The sequence below is a fragment of the Leptodactylus fuscus genome, chromosome 3, assembly GCF_031893055.1.
Source record: "Leptodactylus fuscus isolate aLepFus1 chromosome 3, aLepFus1.hap2, whole genome shotgun sequence".
Lineage (NCBI taxonomy): Eukaryota > Metazoa > Chordata > Amphibia > Anura > Leptodactylidae > Leptodactylus > Leptodactylus fuscus.
This window is the reverse complement of record NC_134267.1, coordinates 128,670,694-128,690,978: the sequence shown is the minus strand read 5'-3', so window position 1 is coordinate 128,690,978 and position 20,285 is coordinate 128,670,694. Positions and strand designations below refer to the sequence as shown.

General features: G+C 40.5%; 1 protein-coding gene across 1 annotated transcript in view; it reads left to right on the top strand.

Moving 5' to 3' along the window:
- Positions 1-19,741, top strand: part of DDX43 (DEAD-box helicase 43) — a 38,657-nt gene extending 18,916 nt beyond the window's left edge. Inside the window, exons 9-16 of the mRNA XM_075269539.1 lie at positions 246-387; positions 2,909-3,009; positions 8,036-8,123; positions 9,419-9,546; positions 10,311-10,420; positions 14,807-14,945; positions 17,802-17,889; positions 19,631-19,741. Coding sequence (XP_075125640.1) covers positions 246-387; positions 2,909-3,009; positions 8,036-8,123; positions 9,419-9,546; positions 10,311-10,420; positions 14,807-14,945; positions 17,802-17,889; positions 19,631-19,741 — 907 coding nt within the window. The remainder of the gene's footprint in view (positions 1-245; positions 388-2,908; positions 3,010-8,035; positions 8,124-9,418; positions 9,547-10,310; positions 10,421-14,806; positions 14,946-17,801; positions 17,890-19,630) is intronic.
- The last annotated feature ends 544 nt before the right edge of the window (positions 19,742-20,285 follow it).

Genomic DNA, 20,285 nt, shown 5'->3' with positions numbered 1-20,285 from the left:
AAGACGCTTCTCTTTTCTGTGTCCTGCTGCGATCTCTGCCATTGAAAACAATGGGAGGTGGATTCCAGGGCAAAACCCACTCTCAAATCCGCGGCAAATTCCTCCCTGTGAACACAGCCTAAGGGTTTGATTTGATGTTTCTGTTTGGGTTCAGATCTTTAATTTTGTATTGATGAAACAAATTTTATTGAAAGTTTGTGATGAAACCAGTCTTATTGAGTTTACTGAAATTTGTCACTTTTTAGCATTTGCATATATGGCGGTGGAGATCGTAAGAACCAAATAAACGTGGTTACAAAGGGAGTTGACATTATCATTGCTACTCCAGGGAGACTGAACGATTTGCAAATGAACAATTTTGTTACTCTAAAAAGTATAACCTACTTGGTAAGATTATTATTTTTTTGTGTGGAAACTACTTTATACAATATATATTTGCACTAATGATTTAATGTAAAGTTGCTTTTCCCAATGTATAGTTAAGCAACCTTAAAGGGGTTGTCCAGGAATTACAGATTAGAAGCTGGGAAAGGTGGGAAAAAAAACATACTCCCCTTCCCCAGGGCTTGGATGTGCCTGACCGTGGTCTGCTCCAGCGGTGCCTCGAGGCTTCTTCCAGCAGCCAAAGGAAAGGAACTGGAACATCACTCACATATGTCACCTGTGCATCAGATACCTGCACAGTACAGGATCATCGGCTAGAGAGCAGCACTGGGTATATAGCAGTCAGAAAAGAAAGATGGGCGTTCTGTAAGAGGAAGACTGGAAAGAGGGTTAAGTACCTGTATATTAATGAGGTTGCGGTTTGAGCTGCGTAGGTAGGGAGGGGCTAGTAGTTGTGAGTGGGATAATGATAGAGACAGTGAGGGGTGTGTGGGAGGGGAGGGGCAGTAAGGTGAAAGGTAGCTAGCTTGGAAATTACATAGCAGGAATCTGAACCAAATATACAAATGCAGAAGATACCAAAAAAATAAAATAAACCCTGAAGTTTTTCCAGAAAATTGAATATTTCTCCCAGAAAAATATTAGTTATACATGTTTTGTTTAGAAGCATGTTTATTTTCTTTGTGAATATTGGAACAACACAAAAAAGCCAAAAATTATCATTTCACGCAAAACTCCAAAAATGAACCACACAAAATTACTGTACTGTAACGCTCAACTTAATATTTGAAATTTTGGACCACTCTTCTTCTGCAAACCGTGCCAGGTCTCTCAAATTTAAGGTGCCTTTTTCCAATAGCAATTTTAAGATCTGTCCACGTGTGTTCAATTGGATTTAGATCCGGACTCGTTGCTCACCACTTCATAACTCTCTAGTGCTTTGTTTCCATCCATTTCTGGTTGCTTTTTGAGGTATGTTTGGGGGTCATTGTCCTGCTGGAAGACCTAGGACACAAAACAAGCTTTCTGACACTGAGCCCTACATTACAACCCAAAATCTTTTGGTAATCTTCATATTTCATGGTGCCTTGCACACAGTCAAGGCACCAAGTGCCGAAGGCAGCAAAATAACCCCAAAACATCTTTGAACCTCCACCATATTTGACTGTTGGTACTGTTATTTTCTTTATACTGGTTCAATTCATTCAAACTTCGATGGATACTTTACACTGATGCACATTGAACCTACAGGACAGCTTGAATTTTTTTGGAACTTGATTGGGGCTGCTTATCTGCCATCCGGACTATCCTGCATTGCAACCTTTCATAAATTGTTCTCTTCTGTCCAGGCAGACCAGCTACAATGCCATGGGTTGTAAACTTCTTGATTTATGTTGCACACTATGGACAAAGAAACATCAAGATCTCTGGAGGTGGACTTGTAACATTGAGATTGTTGATATTTTTCCATAATTTTGGTTCTCCTGTCCTCACAGTTCTCCTCTCTTTCTATTCTCCAAGCTTAGGGTGCATTCACATGAGGAAAATGGCGTTGAATTTGTTGTGGAACTCACGTCAGGTTCATCGCTGAAAAAAAAAAAAAAAAAGCCTTCCATTGAAGTCAATGGAAGGCTTCTTTTTTTTTTTCAGCTCTGAATCTGACGATGACTCCACACCAAAGTCAGCACCATTTTCCTCCGTGTGAATGCACCCTTTAGTGTGGCAAATCAAAGACACACAATGCAGAGATTGAGTTAACTGGTTTGAGGTGTTATTTTTAAATTGCCCACACCTGTTACTTGCCACAGGTGATTTTGAAAGATGACCAAAATTTTGTCTGGCCCATTTTTGGAGACTTTTTTTGTAAAATTATGTACAATTTGCCTTTTTTGTGTTCCAATAGACACAAAGGAAATAACCATGTTTATAACAAAACTAGCTAGTGGTGCTAGCCCTCCCCCCCTTTTTTTGTACAGACAATAGAAATTCATGTATTAATAAACTGCATGTACTGTATTGCATTGTATATGCTCTTTCAATGGGTGGGCACTGTTCCTATTGATGATTAGACCAGTCTTGTCACACAATTATTATAAAACAAATGGTTTTGTCATCTCCCTAACTGTATTTAGAAGACTGTAGAGCAGAAAATGAGTGTGTACTCCCAGCAGGCAGAGAGGGTGTTGGCAGTAACTGCTCATTTGATGCCAGATATAATATAAAAATCAATAATGCTGCCTGATCAAAAACCATAGAAGAACGGAGTACAATGTACTGAAAAGTATGGATTATGGTAGACTTGAAGTGAGGGGTCTTTGTAGATACATGGATCATCAGAGACTAGATTATTCCTACTGCAAAGGCACACTTTAATTTGTCTTCTTTTGACCCGTCAAAGAGGGGTGTAAGTATTCATTGTTGATCATAGAGATTTTTAAAGGGTTCTGTTCAGTAGTGCATATACCAAATTGTCTGGATGTATAAGCTTGAGATATACACAAATGGTCTTTCTCATTTACAATAGGTTTTAGATGAAGCAGATAGAATGTTGGATATGGGGTTTGAACCACAAATTATGAAAATATTAATTGACATTCGCCCCGACCGGCAGACTATAATGACCAGGTAAGTGCATTTATATATTTTTATTTATTTTATTGGTTTGTTTTATTTATGACTTAAAGATCAGCAAAATCATGCTGATAGATCCCCACATATGCGTGAATAGCCTTTAAAAAGACTATTCAGGCACCTGTAAAGTTATATTAAATTACCACCCCACCCCCCGTTTTAAAATAATAACCTAAAAAAGAATGTGCTCTACTTACGCATCGTGCACTGTGGGCGGGCATTCGGGGTGTGTCTTCATCTTCCTCCACGCCTCTTCTTCCTTCTATGTCCTCAGGTCCCGTCTTCCTCCGGTGCTCGCGAACGGACAGTGATGGCCTGGGCGCATGCGCAGTAGCATGCGGCTTCTACTACGGCTACTGCGCATGCGACCAGGCTATTTTTTATTTTTTTTTATCAATGCCCGTCACGAGCGCCGGAGGAGGACGGGACCGGAGGACGTCGGAGGAAGAAGAGGCGTGGATGAAGATGAAGACACACCCTGAATGCCCGCCCAGCGTGCACGTTCGGTAAGTAGATCACATTCTTTTTTAGGTTATTTTAAAACAGGGAGTTGTTTAATATAACTCTTACGGTGCCTGAATAGCCTTTTTAAAGGCTGTTCATGCATATGTGGGGCTCTAAGATCATTTTATGACTGTCCCTCCTCCATTCATGTGACAAAGTGGCTTTCTTTGCACTACAGAAATTCATATTGGCAGTTTTTCTATTCCAGTGCTTCTCAACTTCAAAAAACTTCAAAAAAAAAAAAAAAAAAATTAACAATTTTAACTGATTGGAACTTTATTGATACAACAGGCCAAACAGCACGTGCTGAAAAGCCATTGACCAAAATAGGGAATGGAACAAATGAAAGGCCACTTTTAATCAGGTTCATTTCAGCTTCTGTCAATACCTTAAATGAAAGATTAATTATCTGCATTTCCTTATTCTCGATCTTCAAATTTACAGCTTTCTGCCACTTAGCAAGTTAAAGGGGTTGTCTGGGATAAATTTAAACTTTACCACTAAGCTAAAAACCCCTCCCCCACTTATCTCTAATTTACTTCCTATAAAAATTAAAAAAAAATGTATATTCACCCTGGGGCAATCACATTTTTTGATTTCTTGGTGACCTTCCGTTTCGCTGTTTCTGGAAACTGGAAGCCACACAGTACGTAGGGTGGGGAAGGTGGTTGTGAGAGGGGGGTCTGAGTGAACTGCAATGCATCATGGTAGTTGTAGGCTAAGACAGGAGGAAGCTACCCATGTAAACAAATGTGTCTGGGCTCTGAGCAGGCCAGTCCAGTCGGTTAACCTGATTGTCACTGTACCAAGCCATGGTAGACCTTGCTGCATGACAGCTGGCGTTGTCATCCTGGAAGTAACATTGGTCTGACCCATAGAACCGCCATAATGTAGGAAGCCCAATGTTATCTAAAATAGTGCAGTTGGCGTTGAGTTTACATGCACTGGGACTAAGGGTTAGTTCACACGTAAATAACGTGTGGCTTATTTTGGCACTGGAAAAAAAAGCTTCCAAATTAGGAAGCTTTTTTTTTTTTTTTTTTTTTTTTTTACCTTGCCAAGCTTTTTTTTAGAGAATTTTTATTTTTTTTGTAAAAACAGATTCCCAAAAAAATGCCAGGCTGTTTTCCCCTCCCATAAAGTGAATGGGCTGAAAAAGCAGCTTGCGTTTTTTTCCGTACTGTTTTTTTTGCAAAAAAAAAAAGGGCCGCTTATTTTTTTTTATTTTTTTTCCGCGCGGTTTTCGCCTCCCATTCACTTCTATTGCTTTCTTCAGGTAGAAAACTCCTGAAGAAAGGTCATGTCGCTTCTTTTTCTGCTAGCAGAAAAAAAGCTAGCAGAAAAAAAAAAAAGCTAGCTGTTCACATAGGGCTCCATTGTAAAGGGGCTGATTTTGAAGCGAAATCCACTGTCAAAATCAGCCTCTTTGCCCCCGTGTGAACTAGCCTCAAGGGTCCCAGTCCATACCTGGAGAAACACCCCCAGACCATAACTCCACCTCCGCAGAACTTTACTGGGTGTCCAAATACTTATTGGTAGACAGTGTACAATTCAGATTGTTATATACCTCTGATGAAACACTTCACTTATTACAGTATGTAAACGAGTCAGGTGTTTAAATGTTGTGTTAGCGACATCAGTCTCTGAGTATCAGAAAATATTCATTTAGACTTCATGCAGATCAATTAGAGGAGAGTGGTTGTGTGTGTGTGCGTGCGTGCGTGTGCAGGCGTGCGTGTTGGATGTCGGAAACAGTGACCACTGAGTTACCAATTGATAGCAGTACGCAGCCATTTCAACCTTCTATTTCCTAAATGGGTTTTTACTTGGCAGTATGGCCAAACAATAAACTGGTGGTTATATATTGAAACCTCTATTTTTGGATCCTCATAATGTTTGCTCAGCCCTACAGAGGCAGTCTGATATAGGTTAATTTTGACTGGACCAGCATTTATTTTTTTTATAAAAGTTTCTTAAAGAGGACCTTTCATCAGATCGGGCACAAGCAGTTTTATACACTGCTGGAAAGCTGACAGTGCGCTGAATTCAGCGCACTGTCAGCTTTCCCGATTTGGTCCCGGTACCGTAGAGCTTTACAGTCAGAAGGGCGTTTCTGACACTTAGCCAGGGACGCCCTTCTGCCCATCTGCACCTATCACGCTGTACTGTGGAGCGGTGAGGAACTCCCCCTTCCCTCTCCTGATAATACTCATCTATGGAGGGAGCAGAGGGAGGGGGCGTTCCTCCCCACTCACACTGTACAGCGCGATAGGCGCTGCTGGGCAGAAGGGCGTCCCTGGCTAAGTGTCAGAAACGCCCTTCTGACTGTAAAGCACTACGGTACCGGGACCGATAGCGCTTTACACCGGGCACAGATCGGGAAAGCCGACAGTGCGCTGAATTCAGCGCACTGTCAGCTTTCCAGCAGTATATAAAACTGCATGTGCCCGATCTGATGAAAGGTCCTCTTTAACCTTCAGTTAGATTCAGACTAGTGAAACTAGGCTTCTGTTCTTTGGGTTCATTTGGGGACCCGAAAAATGGAAACCCTATCTGTTTAAAAAGCTGTTACCTGCAGAAACCCATGGACCTTAACGGGATCCACCAGGTTTCTGCCCCAAACTGGTGAAGACTTTTCTCTCCACATATCTAAAGAGGAATGGTGATGTATTCCCCAAACGGTCACACAACGTTAGTGTGACTGTAGCCTGAGTTGCTTTAGCATTCTTTTGCAATGCTGCTAACATTCAATTATAGAGTAAGCCAGTTTAACAGTCAGGAATGTGATTTTCATATGCAGTATGTGTATGTTTTTTAATGTATTCTCGGTAGTATATGAAAGCTGAGACTTTTCTAGGGTATGTATGGTAATTTAAAGTGAAACCCTCTTCTTTTAGCAACTGCTATATCTATATGTATTGACATTCCATATGGTGTAATGTCCCATAGCGGTCCTTCCACACATCTACCCTGTTTCCCCCGAAAATAAGACAGTCTTCCAAAATATATGACCTGTCTTATTTTCGGGGGATGTCTTATGGAGCGGCTGGAGCAGGGGACAATCGGCAGTCATGCCGGCGCTTCCTTAACGGAGTGCCGGCATGACTGCCGGTTGTAGGTGGTGGTGGGGGGGAGGTATGCTAGTTACCTTCCCCATCTTCATAGCAGCGCTGGTGCTGCTGTTGGTCACGGTGGTGGAAGTGGTTGCCAGGGCTTGGCAGAGATTAGCGAGACTTCTGGCAGTTGTGCCGGAGAGCCTCACTTAGTGGGCATTGCAGCCGGCTGAACGCTTTGCTCTGTGTGCACAGGAAAGCTGGCTGCCTCCTGTGCTGTGATACCACTGTTCCGGCTGTTGTGGGATGAGCTGGGAGAGTGGACTCCCCGCAGCATACGATGCTTTCCCAGCTCATCTTACAGCAGCAGGAACAGTGGTATCACAGCAGAGGCAGCAGCCGGCATACCTGTGCACACGGAACATCGTGCACAGTGTTCTGCTGGCTGCAGTGTTTTTGGGGATGTTTTATTTTCGGGTGTTTTATTTTCGGGGGGTGCCTTATATTAGGCAATTTAACAAAACCTCCCCCATGCCTTACTTTTGGGGGATGTCTTATTTTTGGGGAAACAGGGTATAACGTCCCTACAGTGTCCATTAAATTTTTATAGAGTATAATGAGTGATGGCCCAGGAGAGGTGATTAAACATTACTTACTACTCCGGGGTATGAATAAAAATATTAAGAATTCAATTCACCCCTCTTTACCTAGAACACATACAAGAGTACTTGAATACTGTATTACTTTGTCTGACAATGCCCACTCTACTACAAATCCATAAACTTATTCCCATACAGTGAATGCCGTAATTGGGTGAAAAATAAAAAATGTGAACCGCTATTTTTTCTTTCCACTGTATTGCCTCTGATTAAAAAATTGAGTAAAAAGTGATCAAAGCAATAGCAGTTTTACATTCTGCATCCCCAGAAATGTAAAATAAAAAAAAAAGTTTTGTCAGAATATGGCGACGTTAAATTTTTAATTTTTTTTTTCAAAGTTTTAGATCTTTTGTTAAGGGGTTAAATTCTGATTTATTTATTTTTCCAGCTTCCTAGTACATGTTATAGAATAATAAATGGTACCATTATGAAGAACAATTTGTCCTGCAAACATTAAGCCCTAATATGTTTCCGTGAACGGAAAAATGAAAAAAATATTGGATTTGGGATGCGAGGAGTCAAAAAAAAAAAAAATATCAAAAAATGTCCCTGGCAAGAAGGGGATGACCCACACCAAAAATGATTTTACATAGAATTTGATTTTAAGAAAAAAAGTTTTTTTTTTTTGTGGTTTTTTTTTTTTTTGACACATTGCCCATAAGTAATGTTCTAATACTTTTTTTTTTTTTTTTTTTTTTTTTTTTTTTTCTATAGTTAAATAAAAGCCTGCGCTATGTTACGTCATTTGATAGTTATTTCTTCTTTGTGCATGTGTAAAAATGGTTTTATTTCCTTCCTTTATAGTGCCACCTGGCCAGAAGGAGTTCGTCGTTTGGCTAAATCTTATTTGAAGGACCCAATGATGGTGTATGTTGGCACTCTGGATTTAGCTGTAAGTTTTTAAGGGTAATTGACATTAGGGCAAATTTATTAAACTGTCTGTAAGGAAAATGTTGTTGCCCATAGCAACCAGTCACACTAGAGCTTTCATTTCTTATTTTGCTCTTGATAATAAATGTATTGCTGGGACTGGTTGCTATAGGCAACAAAAACTTTTTCTTCTTTTTTTTTAATTGACCTGTGGCCCCAGCAGCCTTGTCTTCTACCTGTAGGCCTGGCCAATGGCTGTGTTTTGTGTATTTTCTGACTGCCTTTGCTGTTGAGTCTATCTGAAATCTGTTACTTGGCCTTCACCCTCTAATTCTTGAGCCCTCTCCAGTTAAGTATCTCCCAATTCTCCTTGGGGACGAGATCTCCATAGGGGTATTCTTTCTATTACTTTCTTTCTGGTGCTGTCATGGCTGATGGGAAGAACAATTTTGATAGGACCACTACGTATTCCCTGTTTGTGACTTGTGGCTGTATATGGGGAAAATATATATATATATATATATATATATATATATATATATTTACGTTGGTGCCTATTAGTTCCAGGTTTATTGTCCAGCTGTGGGACAAGATAATTATTTCCTTTGGGCTTCAAAAATCTGCCCCATTCTGTATTAGTATTGTAACATTGTGTTTAAAATGTTGCCACTGGACTATTGGTTATATCAATAATAATCTGTAGCTGCTGAATTTCAGATTTTTATTTTTTTTTTTTTTTTTTTTTTTTGTTGCTTAACTCGTTTTTGTTGAAATTTGTACAGCAGGATATAAAATTCAACCAACCAATAGTAATCTAGTATTTTAATAGTCTCAGGACATCTGTGGTAGAACACACACACACACAGAGGAATTAAAAGAAATTTAAAAAATTAACAAACACAACCTATCAATGCTGCAAATTCAACGCAGTTGTCAAGTCCATGGACATGTATCACAAGGGAGGGCCAAGGCTCAGGGGTGAAAACAACTTCATAAGTTGTATGAAACAAAAAAAAAAAAGCCAGTAAGTCTAACCATATCTTCCTACCTGTGTGTTGTCATAGTATACAATATAACATTTAACTTCATTAACAATGAAACAGTCATAAAAAATAGTTTGAGACTTTTAGCGCATATTGTATAGAAATTATTCAAACCTCCTGCCAGTGTTAAATGGTTCAGTGAAGAAATTTAGTAGTGAGTAGATTTGTTTTTCAATTTCTTTAGATTTATCATTTTGGCCAGTTGTCTGTATGGTTTATGGCTTTTAGTTTTTTTCTGGTATATTAATGCTGTTTTGTTTTTTTGTTGTTCTAGGCCGTTACTACTGTAGAACAGAGAGTTCTAATTGTTGCAGAAGAGGAAAAGAGATCGTTCACTTTAGATTTCATTGATGGCTTAAAACCTGAAGATAAAGTCATCATATTTGTTGGAAAGAAACTAATGTATGTTTGCTACACTGAATTCATTCAATCTATGGAGTGAATTGTAAAGAAGTTACACTGATGTGTCTACATACCAAGCTGTCTAAGGGACAGGTGGATTTTCTGGCTCATATGTAGCTGTATGCTCAAGTAAAATATTTGTAAATAGCCTTGTTTCCTGAGAAAAACGAAGACTGAACTTATGCCTTCTGGTTTTGAGTAAGAAGTTTAAAGGGATTCTATAATTAAAATCACATTTTTTTTTCTTGAGCACACATAGGAATAGCCTTAAGAAAGGCTATTCTTCTCCTACCTTCAGATGTCTTCTCTGTGCCGCCGTTCGGTAGAAATCCCGATTTTTGTCTGTATGCAAATGAGATCTCTCGCAGCACTGTGGGTGGGCCCCAGCACTCAAACAGCACTGGGGGTGTCCCCAATGCTGCGAGAGAACTCTCCAGCGCCGCCTCCATCTTCTTCAGGAACAGCCTCTCTGCACGTCTTTCCGGAGCTGGGTTCAAACTTCTAGGCCTTGGGCAGATACGACTGCGCATGCCCACAGGCCACAAGAAAATGGCTGCTTACACACTAATATGGGAAGCTTTTTAAAGTCTAAAAAATGTGGAAGATTTATTATTTATCATCAACTGATACATTTTACCTGTTTTAGACAGAAGTAAATCTGCTCTATGTTTTACTATTTTGTAACTCTCAATATTTAAGTATGCAATTTGGTATTGTCTGTGTGTGGTGTTGCTGTGTTTATAAATTCATTACTTTTATTTCAGTGCTGATGATTTAGCAAGTGACTTCAGCCTTCAAGGTATTCCCGTTCAGTCTTTACATGGTAACAGAGAGCAATGTGACAGAGAACAAGCACTGGATGATTTTAAAAAGGGTGAGAGATATTTTATATTATTTATGGATATTGCACACAATAGTAATTCATCAGACTGTATCCTGAAACTTGTAGTTTTACTCTTAGGGTGCATTCACACAAAGTTTTATGGTGCTGTTTTTGCCACAATAACACGTGTAAAGAATGCGTGCTGAAAATAAGACTCCCATTAACTACTGTGGGATCTTTTTTATACTTGTGTTATTTTACACGTGTAAAAAATGCAACAGAAAACACGTCAGAGAACGCGACCAAAAATGCGTCAAAAACTGCTTCGTGCCAAAAAAACACATAAAAAAAAATACCTCTCCTATTTTTACACTTGTTAAAATCAGTGCCCAAATCTGCGCCACTTTACTCCGTGTGAATACACCCTTAGTCTACATTACACTCCTTTTCAGTTCAGAGCCCCCTTAGTTTGCAGAATAAATGAGAAGAAGAGTGCAGCATGCAGCACTCTTTGTCCTGTCAGAATGACTGATACCATAATGGGTCCCCTATGAACCCTGTTATAAGTCACTGGAATTTGTCAGATGCTATCAGTATTCCATCATGTGATGTGTTTTTGTTTGTTTTGTTTTTTTTCTCATGGGTCAGATTTCTGCAGTAGCACACGTCTGCTTTGAAAGTGCCTTGGATGTTTGCTTAAATTCATTTTTTAAGTAACCTCACATAGTCTTTATGAAGGTGTTAGATCCAAACGCCGCTTGTCCGCAGTTCCACATCTTGAGGAAGACAGTAAGGATGGCTGTTAAAGCATGCATTGTACACTTGCACCTAAAGTGACTGAGCGTACAGCGCATGCCCAGGGTTTCGATCTCATTGAAGAGACTTGCAGCTGCTGACGCTGCGAAGATTCTGACAAGCAAGTGAAGAGAGCATGAAGAAAAGAGTCAGGAGGCTGGATTTACACTGTGACGCTGCTGTGCTCGGAGCACAGGGGGAATACCTCCCTGTGCTCTGTGAGCTTATATTTGCATATGTGAAAAGAAGAAATATTTCAAAAATGGCTGGGAGCAGGCTAAAAAAAAACAAAAAAACTTAGGACTTGAAAAGCCTTTTTAAAAGCTATTCCATTGTGGGCTTACTTAAAATATGGTTTTTCAAATGATAGACTCCCTTTAAAGTGACCTAAACCAAGTCTACTTGCCTGGAGCTTGCTGTTGCATGTCACGGCTGAGCTGCTGAAGTCTTGCAGATATGTCTAATAAGGCAGAGCTGTTCTCACAGTACTGCAGTTCCCAGCATTGTTAATGTGCCACACGCTGCAAGGCTCACTTGCTTTCCCATGAATCTGCATACCACGGTTATGAAACTACTGCAATAAAAATTACAGCAACTGAGCCTTGCAGCTCCCATCATGTGAACAATCTAAAAGTTATGGATTATGTTTACCTCTTCTTATCGTAGCCAGTTTGACTTCCTGACAGAGATTCATTTTTCATATTTGACATGTCACACTTTGGTGTGTTAAATCATTCCAAAGGGATTACCGCATAGTGATTTTGAGATTTAGTTTTTTTTGTGACCGTGTACTTTTCATGACACTGCTGGTAAATTTTGGCCGCTTGTGTTTAATTATGAAAAAATTGGAAATGTGGTGAAAATGTTGAAAAATATGCAATTTAAAAACTTTGAAATCTGCTTTTCACACAGATAGTCATACCACCCAAATAAGTTCATAAATATAATTTACCATATCTCTGCTTTATGTTGGCATCAAAACATGGGACCTATAGTGGACCGAAACATCAGATTACACTGTGCAACAATGATTTTGCTACTAAGAGAAAACATGACATGTATACTAAAATGAGACCCCCAATTCCAAATATGAACTCGGAATTTGCCTCACACGTCTAGAATTTAAGTTATACAAGCAAAGCTTATTCATTTATAATATTAATGCATTATATTTTGGAAATATTCCAATGGACATACCCAGACCTGTCCAATTCCAAAACGTCACACTTTCATCATCGACACACCAAGTTGGCTGCACACTATGCAATGAAAAGCGATGTCTGTTTCTGTACTGATGTAAATGGTCTTATGATGGAGTTAGATGGTGCACATGTTCCTGATGAATGGAGGCTAAATGGAAATGATCAAATATTAAGAACATAAATGGACAATTTGTGCTGACCTGAAGTAGTAGCATTGCTGCTTGACCTACAGTAAGGGTACACAAAGCATAGGTGTTTCTTGTGCCTATGGAACAGTCGTGATGACATCGATCATTAGTAAATGAGACAGTGGCCTCTTAAGTCAAACACGCCGTTGCTCAGTACAATGTACAACACAAAGTGAGGAGTTATGTGGATTTTGCGTTGTTTGCACTAACTGAATAGCTCATTCACAAGCACCTCCAGATATAATCCATAGGAAGTGCTTAACATTTTTTTTTTTATTATTTTTTTGTGTCGGCAGAGACACACTCTAAAAAATGTAAACCCGTTATCCCTGATAAAACAAATTTTAGAGGGTTTTGCTCTAATACCAGGTGGATACAACATATTGGGCATTGAAATTATGTACTTCTGCATCTGTGAAACCTATACCCTTTAAAGGGATTTATCAAAGGGTGTAGTGAGGATTAGTTTCACAGAAGTGAATATGAAAGTGAAGTGAACAAAGGATACACGAAATCCTATGCTATTTTTGACTGGGCTATTAGTATGTGTTTTTGTTCAAACTGGTACACTTGCATAGCTTACACATTTCTCTTCCTGCTAAGCCAGTTTTGTCCTAAAGGTTTGTCAATTTTTTATTTATTTTTACATAGTACAAGCAATATCCTTTTTTTCTGTTGACAGAGCTGGTTGAATGTTTTTTTTTTTTTTGTTTTTTTTTTTTCAGAAAAAGTTGTGCTTTTTTATTGATTGGTACCATGTTGGGATTCATATGATTTTTTTATTTTAACAAAAAAAAAAATGAACAAAAAACGCTTTAGTAGTTCTTTTTGGGTTTTTTTCATTCCCTCGTGTGGGTTAACTATTAAAGGGATCCTATCATTCAGAAGCAATTTTTTGTCCCCAACACGTCGGAATAGCCTTAAGAAAGACTATTCGTCTCCTACCTTTAGATGTCTTCTCCGCACCACTGTTCCGTAGAAATCACAGTTTTTGCCGATAGGTAAATGAGTTCTCTCAGAGCACTGGGGGCGAGCCCCAGCACTCAAACAGCACTGGGGGCGTCCCCAATGCTGCCAGAGAACTCTCCAGCGCCGCCTAAATCTTCTTCAGGAACGTCCTCTTCCTGCGTCTTCTTCCGGGGCAGGCGGTCAAACTTGTAGGTCTCGGGCAGAGCCGACTGCACATTCCCACAGGCCACAAGAAAATGGCCGCTTACTTACTGTGCAAGCGGCCATTTTTCTTGGGGCCGTGGGCATGCGCATTCAGCTCTGCCCGAGGCCTACAAGTTTCAAAGCCTGCGCCGGAAGAAGACACAGGAAGAGGACTTTCCTGAAGAAGATGTAGGCGGCACTGGAGAGTTCTCTGGCAGCATTGGGGACGCCCCCAGTGCTGTTTGACAGTTGGGGCTCGCCCCCAGTGCTGCGAGAGAACTCATTTGCATACTGGCAAAAACCGGGATTTCTACGGAACAGTGGAGCGGAGAAGACCTCTAAAGGTAGGAGACGAATAGTCTTTCTTAAGGCTATTCTGACATGTTGGGGACAAAAATTTGCTCCTGAATGTTAGGATCCCTTTAAAGGGGTTGTCCAGGCAAAATTGACATCCCTTAAATCTGCTGGGAGCAGTGAGGGGGGGGGGGACACAGTTAAACAGTTAAAATGGTTGTCGAGCTTGGCTGGACAACCCCTTTGTTTTATTATACAGGTTGTTATGGTGATAACAAACCTGGTGTTTGTTTTTTTTTGTTTTTTTTTGGGGGGGGGGTTGTTTTGTTTTGTTTTTTTAAACCTCATGTTTTGGTTGTTCCACTAGAGCACTTGAACTAGTGGTCTTTTGAAAACCATAACAAATTTTTCCACCTCCCATTAATTTCAATGAGTTTTTCAAGGCGGAATCTGCCTGAAGATATGTGATGTTGCTTGCTTCTTTTTTTTTTTTTTTTTTTTTTTTCTTTTTTTTTTCTCTTCTAGCTGAAAAATATGAAGGAAAATAAAGTATCTCCCTTTGAAATGAATGGGAGCCATTTTTTAGGCAGAATCTGCCTCAAAATCAGCCTTCAAAAACCTTGAACAATACCCTAAGGGGTTAACACCTGTGATGAACTCCATCGGGTGCTAAAGCAGTGTGTCAGCCTTAAGTAATGGTGCAATGCTTTTGTTTTGTAGTTCGCAATTAATATATTTAGTGAAATCTTGCCTACACAATCTTATTTAGTTAACTGTTCTTTTTTCTTTTCTTTTTTTTCTTCAAGGGAAAGTAAGAATATTAATCGCTACTGATTTAGCTTCTCGTGGATTGGATGTGCATGATATTACCCATGTTTTCAACTTTGACTTTCCACGTAACATTGAAGAATACGTCCATAGAGTTGGTCGAACAGGACGGGCTGGGTTAGTAGATGTTAACTTTACAGATTAGTAGCATGCAGGTTCCATTTGCTATTATTAACTATGACTTGTGTTGCACAAAATTCAGCCTTTATATTTTCTCAATATTTTGTTGGGCAGCTGTCACATGAAAGTTTGTTTAAATAAACTTTGCACAGATACAGAAGTAACTTTGTAATTTACAAAATCTTACCAGAGTAACTAGGACTAGGAAATCTTCCTACAGGTCAATGTCCCCGGATGGGGCTACCGCTCACGCCTGCACTCAAACAGGCTAAACTTTCTCTCCTCCTGCATGATCTTATTCTCCTGGGAATGCCTCAAACTCTGACTTAGAGCATCAGATAGTCACATCTAGATCTGCTGCTATGCAGGAGCTCATCCACGCCGACAGAGATACTCTACATATCTTGGGAGACCCGGACCCTACTTCTCAAGAGCACATCTCCTTCTGCCACAGTCGCCACTCTCTTCTGGTTTTTCCCAACCATGGATTGTATGACCATATCTTGAAGGAACAATGGTTTCACCAGGACAGTCTTTTCCTTCCACTAGAAAGTTAGACATATGTTATCCTTTTCCATACCAGTGTGTCTCCAAGTGATCAGAGCCTCCTGTTGTGGACCCCATGATGGCTAGCCTTTCCTAGGCTACTACTCTTCCTCAGCTATCCCGCAGACAAGGCGTCCTACGTAGCGGCTAACTTCTCCCTGCGGCCTTACTTCTCTGCATCCTGGGTGAGCAAGGCCTGCCTTTCCTTGGCAAAACCACTCCAATCAACGACAGCCAGCTGCTTGTCTCTCAAATCCTGAACGTTTCCAAGTCGTTATACTGCTCAAGCAGTTGCCTTTCTACAGGTTTTCTCTGCTCTGCAATGGCAGGGCATTATTATCCCCGTCCCCACTTCAGAGCATTTCAAGGGCTTTTATTCCAACCTGTTCCCAAGGGCAGCTCTTTTTTACCTCATCCTAGACCTGAAGGGGCTCAACAGGCACGTACTTTTTTGGCAGGTTTCACATGGAGTTATACCTGGAGACCGGTGGGCTCGTGTTGCTTATCAACATCTGTGATGCTTACATTCATATCATGCTGTGCCATTAGCGTTTTCTTCGTTTCGTGTGGGATTTGTGTCAATTTCAGTTTGACACTCACCCCTTCAGGCTGTCCTGGATAACTTCCTGGTGAAAGTTTTCTCCAAGACTGACAATCTAACCAGCTTGCTGATCAGTTTAGATCTTCTTTGATTTGACTGGCTCTTCAAAAAGGAAATGTTCTGTCTCGTGTCTTTTCAGCTCACGGAATTCCTGGGCAAGATTCTCCTTGGATTTGGTGTGTCCCACCTTCAGAGGAACTTTCTGTGCTCTCTTTGTTCTGCATGCGGGTCTTGAGCACCATAGTCTTGACCTTCGAGGTCATCCCTTTTGGTTAGTTCCCCTCACATCCTCTGCAATTGGTGATTCTGTCCCACTAGGACAAGTCTCTGTCCAGCTTCGACCTTCTGATTCTCTTGCCTCTCTGGGTTCGTTGAGAACTTCTTTTTTGGCTCTCCTCCCCAGGAATATCTCAGGTGAAGTCCTTTATTCCCCTCTGTTGGCAGGCGATCTCCACTGACGCTATTCTTTCCGGATGGAGAGCAGTCTTTGGTGCCTTGATCATTTAGGGCTTGTTTTTCAAATTCAAGACCTGCCTCCAGATCAATCTGCTGAAACTGAGGGTCATCATCTTAGCCTTTTTCCATTGGACCCCCCCTTCTCCACGGGTGTACGGTTAGTGTCCAGACTGACAACTACACCTCTGTCACCTGCTTGAACTATTAGGGAGCACCAGGAACTGTGTGGCCATGCAGGAAGCCTCCCAGTTTGGGCTGAACATCATACTCCAGCCCTGTCGGCGGTTTGGACAATTAGGCGACAGGCTACCTGAGCCAAGAAAACCTTGACTCAGGAGAGTTATCACCACCAGAAGATCTTTCTTCAGTTGAGCACCCAGTGGGGTATGCTGAAATAGACCTCCCACTTTAACCACAAGCTCCCCTACTACGTGGCCAGATCCCAAAACCCTTGGGCCATCACCACTGATACTCTCATGAGTCCTAGTCGGAATTCCAGCTTCTTTATCTATTCATTCCTCTTCTCCCTCTCATTCTCAAGAAGCTGAAGACTTAGGTAGGTTCGAGCCATTCTAGTGTCTCCGCATTAGCCCCATCAAGTCTGGAATACGGATCTCTTGTTCTTGCTGGCGGACATTCCTTGGCCTTTTCCTCTGCAAGTCGACCTTCTACAACAAGGACCACTGTTTCATCCATCTCTTCTCATCTGTATTTAACAGCATGGCTGTTGAAAATGAGGTCCTGAGGCATCGTGGTTGATAAGATATTGGTGGTTGCAGCGGATTTTGTTTTCATAGATGGCTTATTGCTATTTGGGTTTCGGTATCTATGTGCTATTGAACTCCACTTCATATAAGCCAGTGACTTCACATCTTCAGCCATGCTGCAGCTCAGTCCTATTCAAATAAATGAGGCAGAACTGCAATACTGAACACAGCCACTATATAATTTATGATACTGTGCTTTCTAACTAGTAAAGAGGGCACTCAATTCAATAGGTCATAGTCCTGGACACTATGCTTCTCAATACAAGGTAAGAACAAAAAAAAGTATGATGCTTGGTATCTTTTTTTTCACATTTTGTATCTGTGTATGTAATATGGTTGCGGAGGAAGGCATTAATGAGTATTTTGGGAGCATTTACCAACTAATCGAAAGAAAAAACAAGAAATGTTTGAAAAACGAGTCGGTGTTTGTTTTCTAGCCTACAGTCTTGGGATTAGTGTATGAAATCTCATATCTATCTTTAGTCGCTCAGGTGAATCCATAACATTGGTGTCTAGGAAAGACTGGAGAGTTGCTGGAGAACTGATAACCATTTTGGAGCGAGCAAAACAGGTAAGTTTTTGTGTTTTATAACCATGTTCATTTAGCACATATGTGAAATTATATCAGTTATGCATTAAATATTACAGGTGAATGTAAAACTTTGTAGTTTATCTTATTACACAATAATGGGGCCTGGTTCACATCTGCGTTTGGGTTTCTGTTTGGTGGGGTCCCCAAGTGGACTTGCCGAACGGAAACCCGAACACAGATGTGAACTTGGGCCTGACAAGTAGCTGGCATAGATTTTTGTTTAGGTGCATGAATCCCAGAAGATGCATCTAATTTAAGGCATATGCACCACAACATAAATTAGGTGAGAACTGCAACAAGAGCAGGGATGATCAGGATCGGCATGGAAAACTCCCTTGATAAATCTGTCCATTTGATTCCTTCTCCACTTCTGGAAAATAACCACATGAATAACTGCAACTGCTGCACTGTGAATGAGAGAGCCCTTCTGACTTTGATGAATATTAAAGAGAACACTCTACTACTTCTTAGAGTGAGGCAATAAATCAATTAAAATTAACCTGTTAGAAGCTTTTTCAACAATAAATTGACCCTATCATGTTCAGGATGAAGTAATTGTTTCCACCGATGCCTCTCTCTTAAAGGGGTTGTCCCATCACAAGGATCCTATCTATACTGCTTGTTAATGTGGATGTAAGACTTTTCCTAAATACACTGCTTCAGCAAAACTGCTTTGTCTGTCCACTATCTTACTTTATTCAAATTTTTGTGGCCACAGCCCTGACCTAGCTGCTCCTGAGTCAAATGATGTATCTGCCTGCTCTCAGGGGGGAGGGAGGAGGGGCTAAGTGCACGGGAGTGAGCCTGTGTATCTAGCTAATCCTGTGTCTACACCACGTGACCTAGGTCCTGCACTCAGATAGAGGAGCTGCTTTCATTTCTTCTGTTCTCCCAGTTATCAGGCTAGCTAATTCAGTTGTGTTCATTATGGCAGAGACAGGCAGTCTCTGTATCTAACACAGAATGGAGTTGCTGCTGCCTGTACTTCATAGTTCAATGTGGGTGGGCGGAGCTACACGTAAATTTGGGTGCGGAGCTAAACGGCAGGTTGCCTGTGAAACCCCGCCCACCAAATGATGCAAGAAACCAGGAAGAAAGAAGATTTTACAAGAGTGAAGACTGCTGAGTATGTGAGGTGGGAATACCCCTTTAACTTTGTTTCACCAAGTGAGGTTATCTGTGTTATTTTTTTTTTTTATGCTTCATTTATGACCTATCTTTGCTGCTGCAGAAAGATTAGAGTGGTAGCAATGGAAAGAGAATTAATAGATCCTGCACATGTTGGGTTTGTTTATGGTAGAAAAACCAATCTTTCCTTTTCTCTCTGTCTAGTTTGCAGCAGTGTCTTCTTGTCCCTCCTTTCTTCGTAGACCTCTGTGTGTGATTTGAATATGAAGACAGGAGAGCAGATAACTGGAGAAAAACTGATTTCTTAAATAAGATACATTACAAAGTTTCTAACATTCAAATGAACAATTTATGAAAGGTTGTTTTATAACTGGAAGTGTTCTTTAACAGTTCTTTTTAAGCAGTTTATCATCAAAGCCACACAGCATAGTTTTGTGATGAATACTACCTTTTCTTCAAAAGATGCACATACTGTCTAGTCTTTTTCTGAAGACAAGAATTGTTTGTCAGATTTTTTTATAGTTACATTGTTTACTTTCTGTTTAAAAATATTTAAAGCTATACCTGTAAATACTAATGCATATTTTAATAGGAAGTTCCCCAGGAGCTTGCGAAGATGGCTGAGAGGTATGAGCAGTTTAAGAAGAAGAGAGACTGTGAAAGAGACCTACTTCCCCGCAAAGGTCGATGGCGTGACCACTAATGGTAATTTTTTGTACAGAGAGAATTTTTTTTTTTTTTTTTTAAAAAGTGCTCCTAGTTTAATCCTGTTTTAAAATGGGTCAAGAGACCGGGTAGGAAAGATCTCGCCCTTGTCTGTTGCGCTCCAATCAGTTTCTCGTTTCTGCATCAAATAAACTGATAAATACAAAATGGGCTAAAAAAAAGTGTTGCTAGTAACTGACTATTTTTATCCACCAAAAGTTCTCCTTTTTAGCCTATTTTTTATCCTTTCAGCTAATGTCCATTTTTGACATGCATTTTAGTAGCAACTAGCTAATGTGTGCTGTGCTACCACTTTTCTGGTAAAGGTTCTCACAGTAGTGAAGCCTAATATCCTAGCATAGCTGGACTCAGTGATGACTTTATTAGGTATGCCCTCCCTTCCAGTTTGCAGTTTGGTTTGTAAATGCCCCTCCTCTTGGCTTTCAGTACTTGTTAAATTCTTAATGGCAAGGATTCCACATGCAACACAGAGTAGCTACGAATTTCTCTGCTGCGCGATCATCGCTAGGTTCACACCTGCG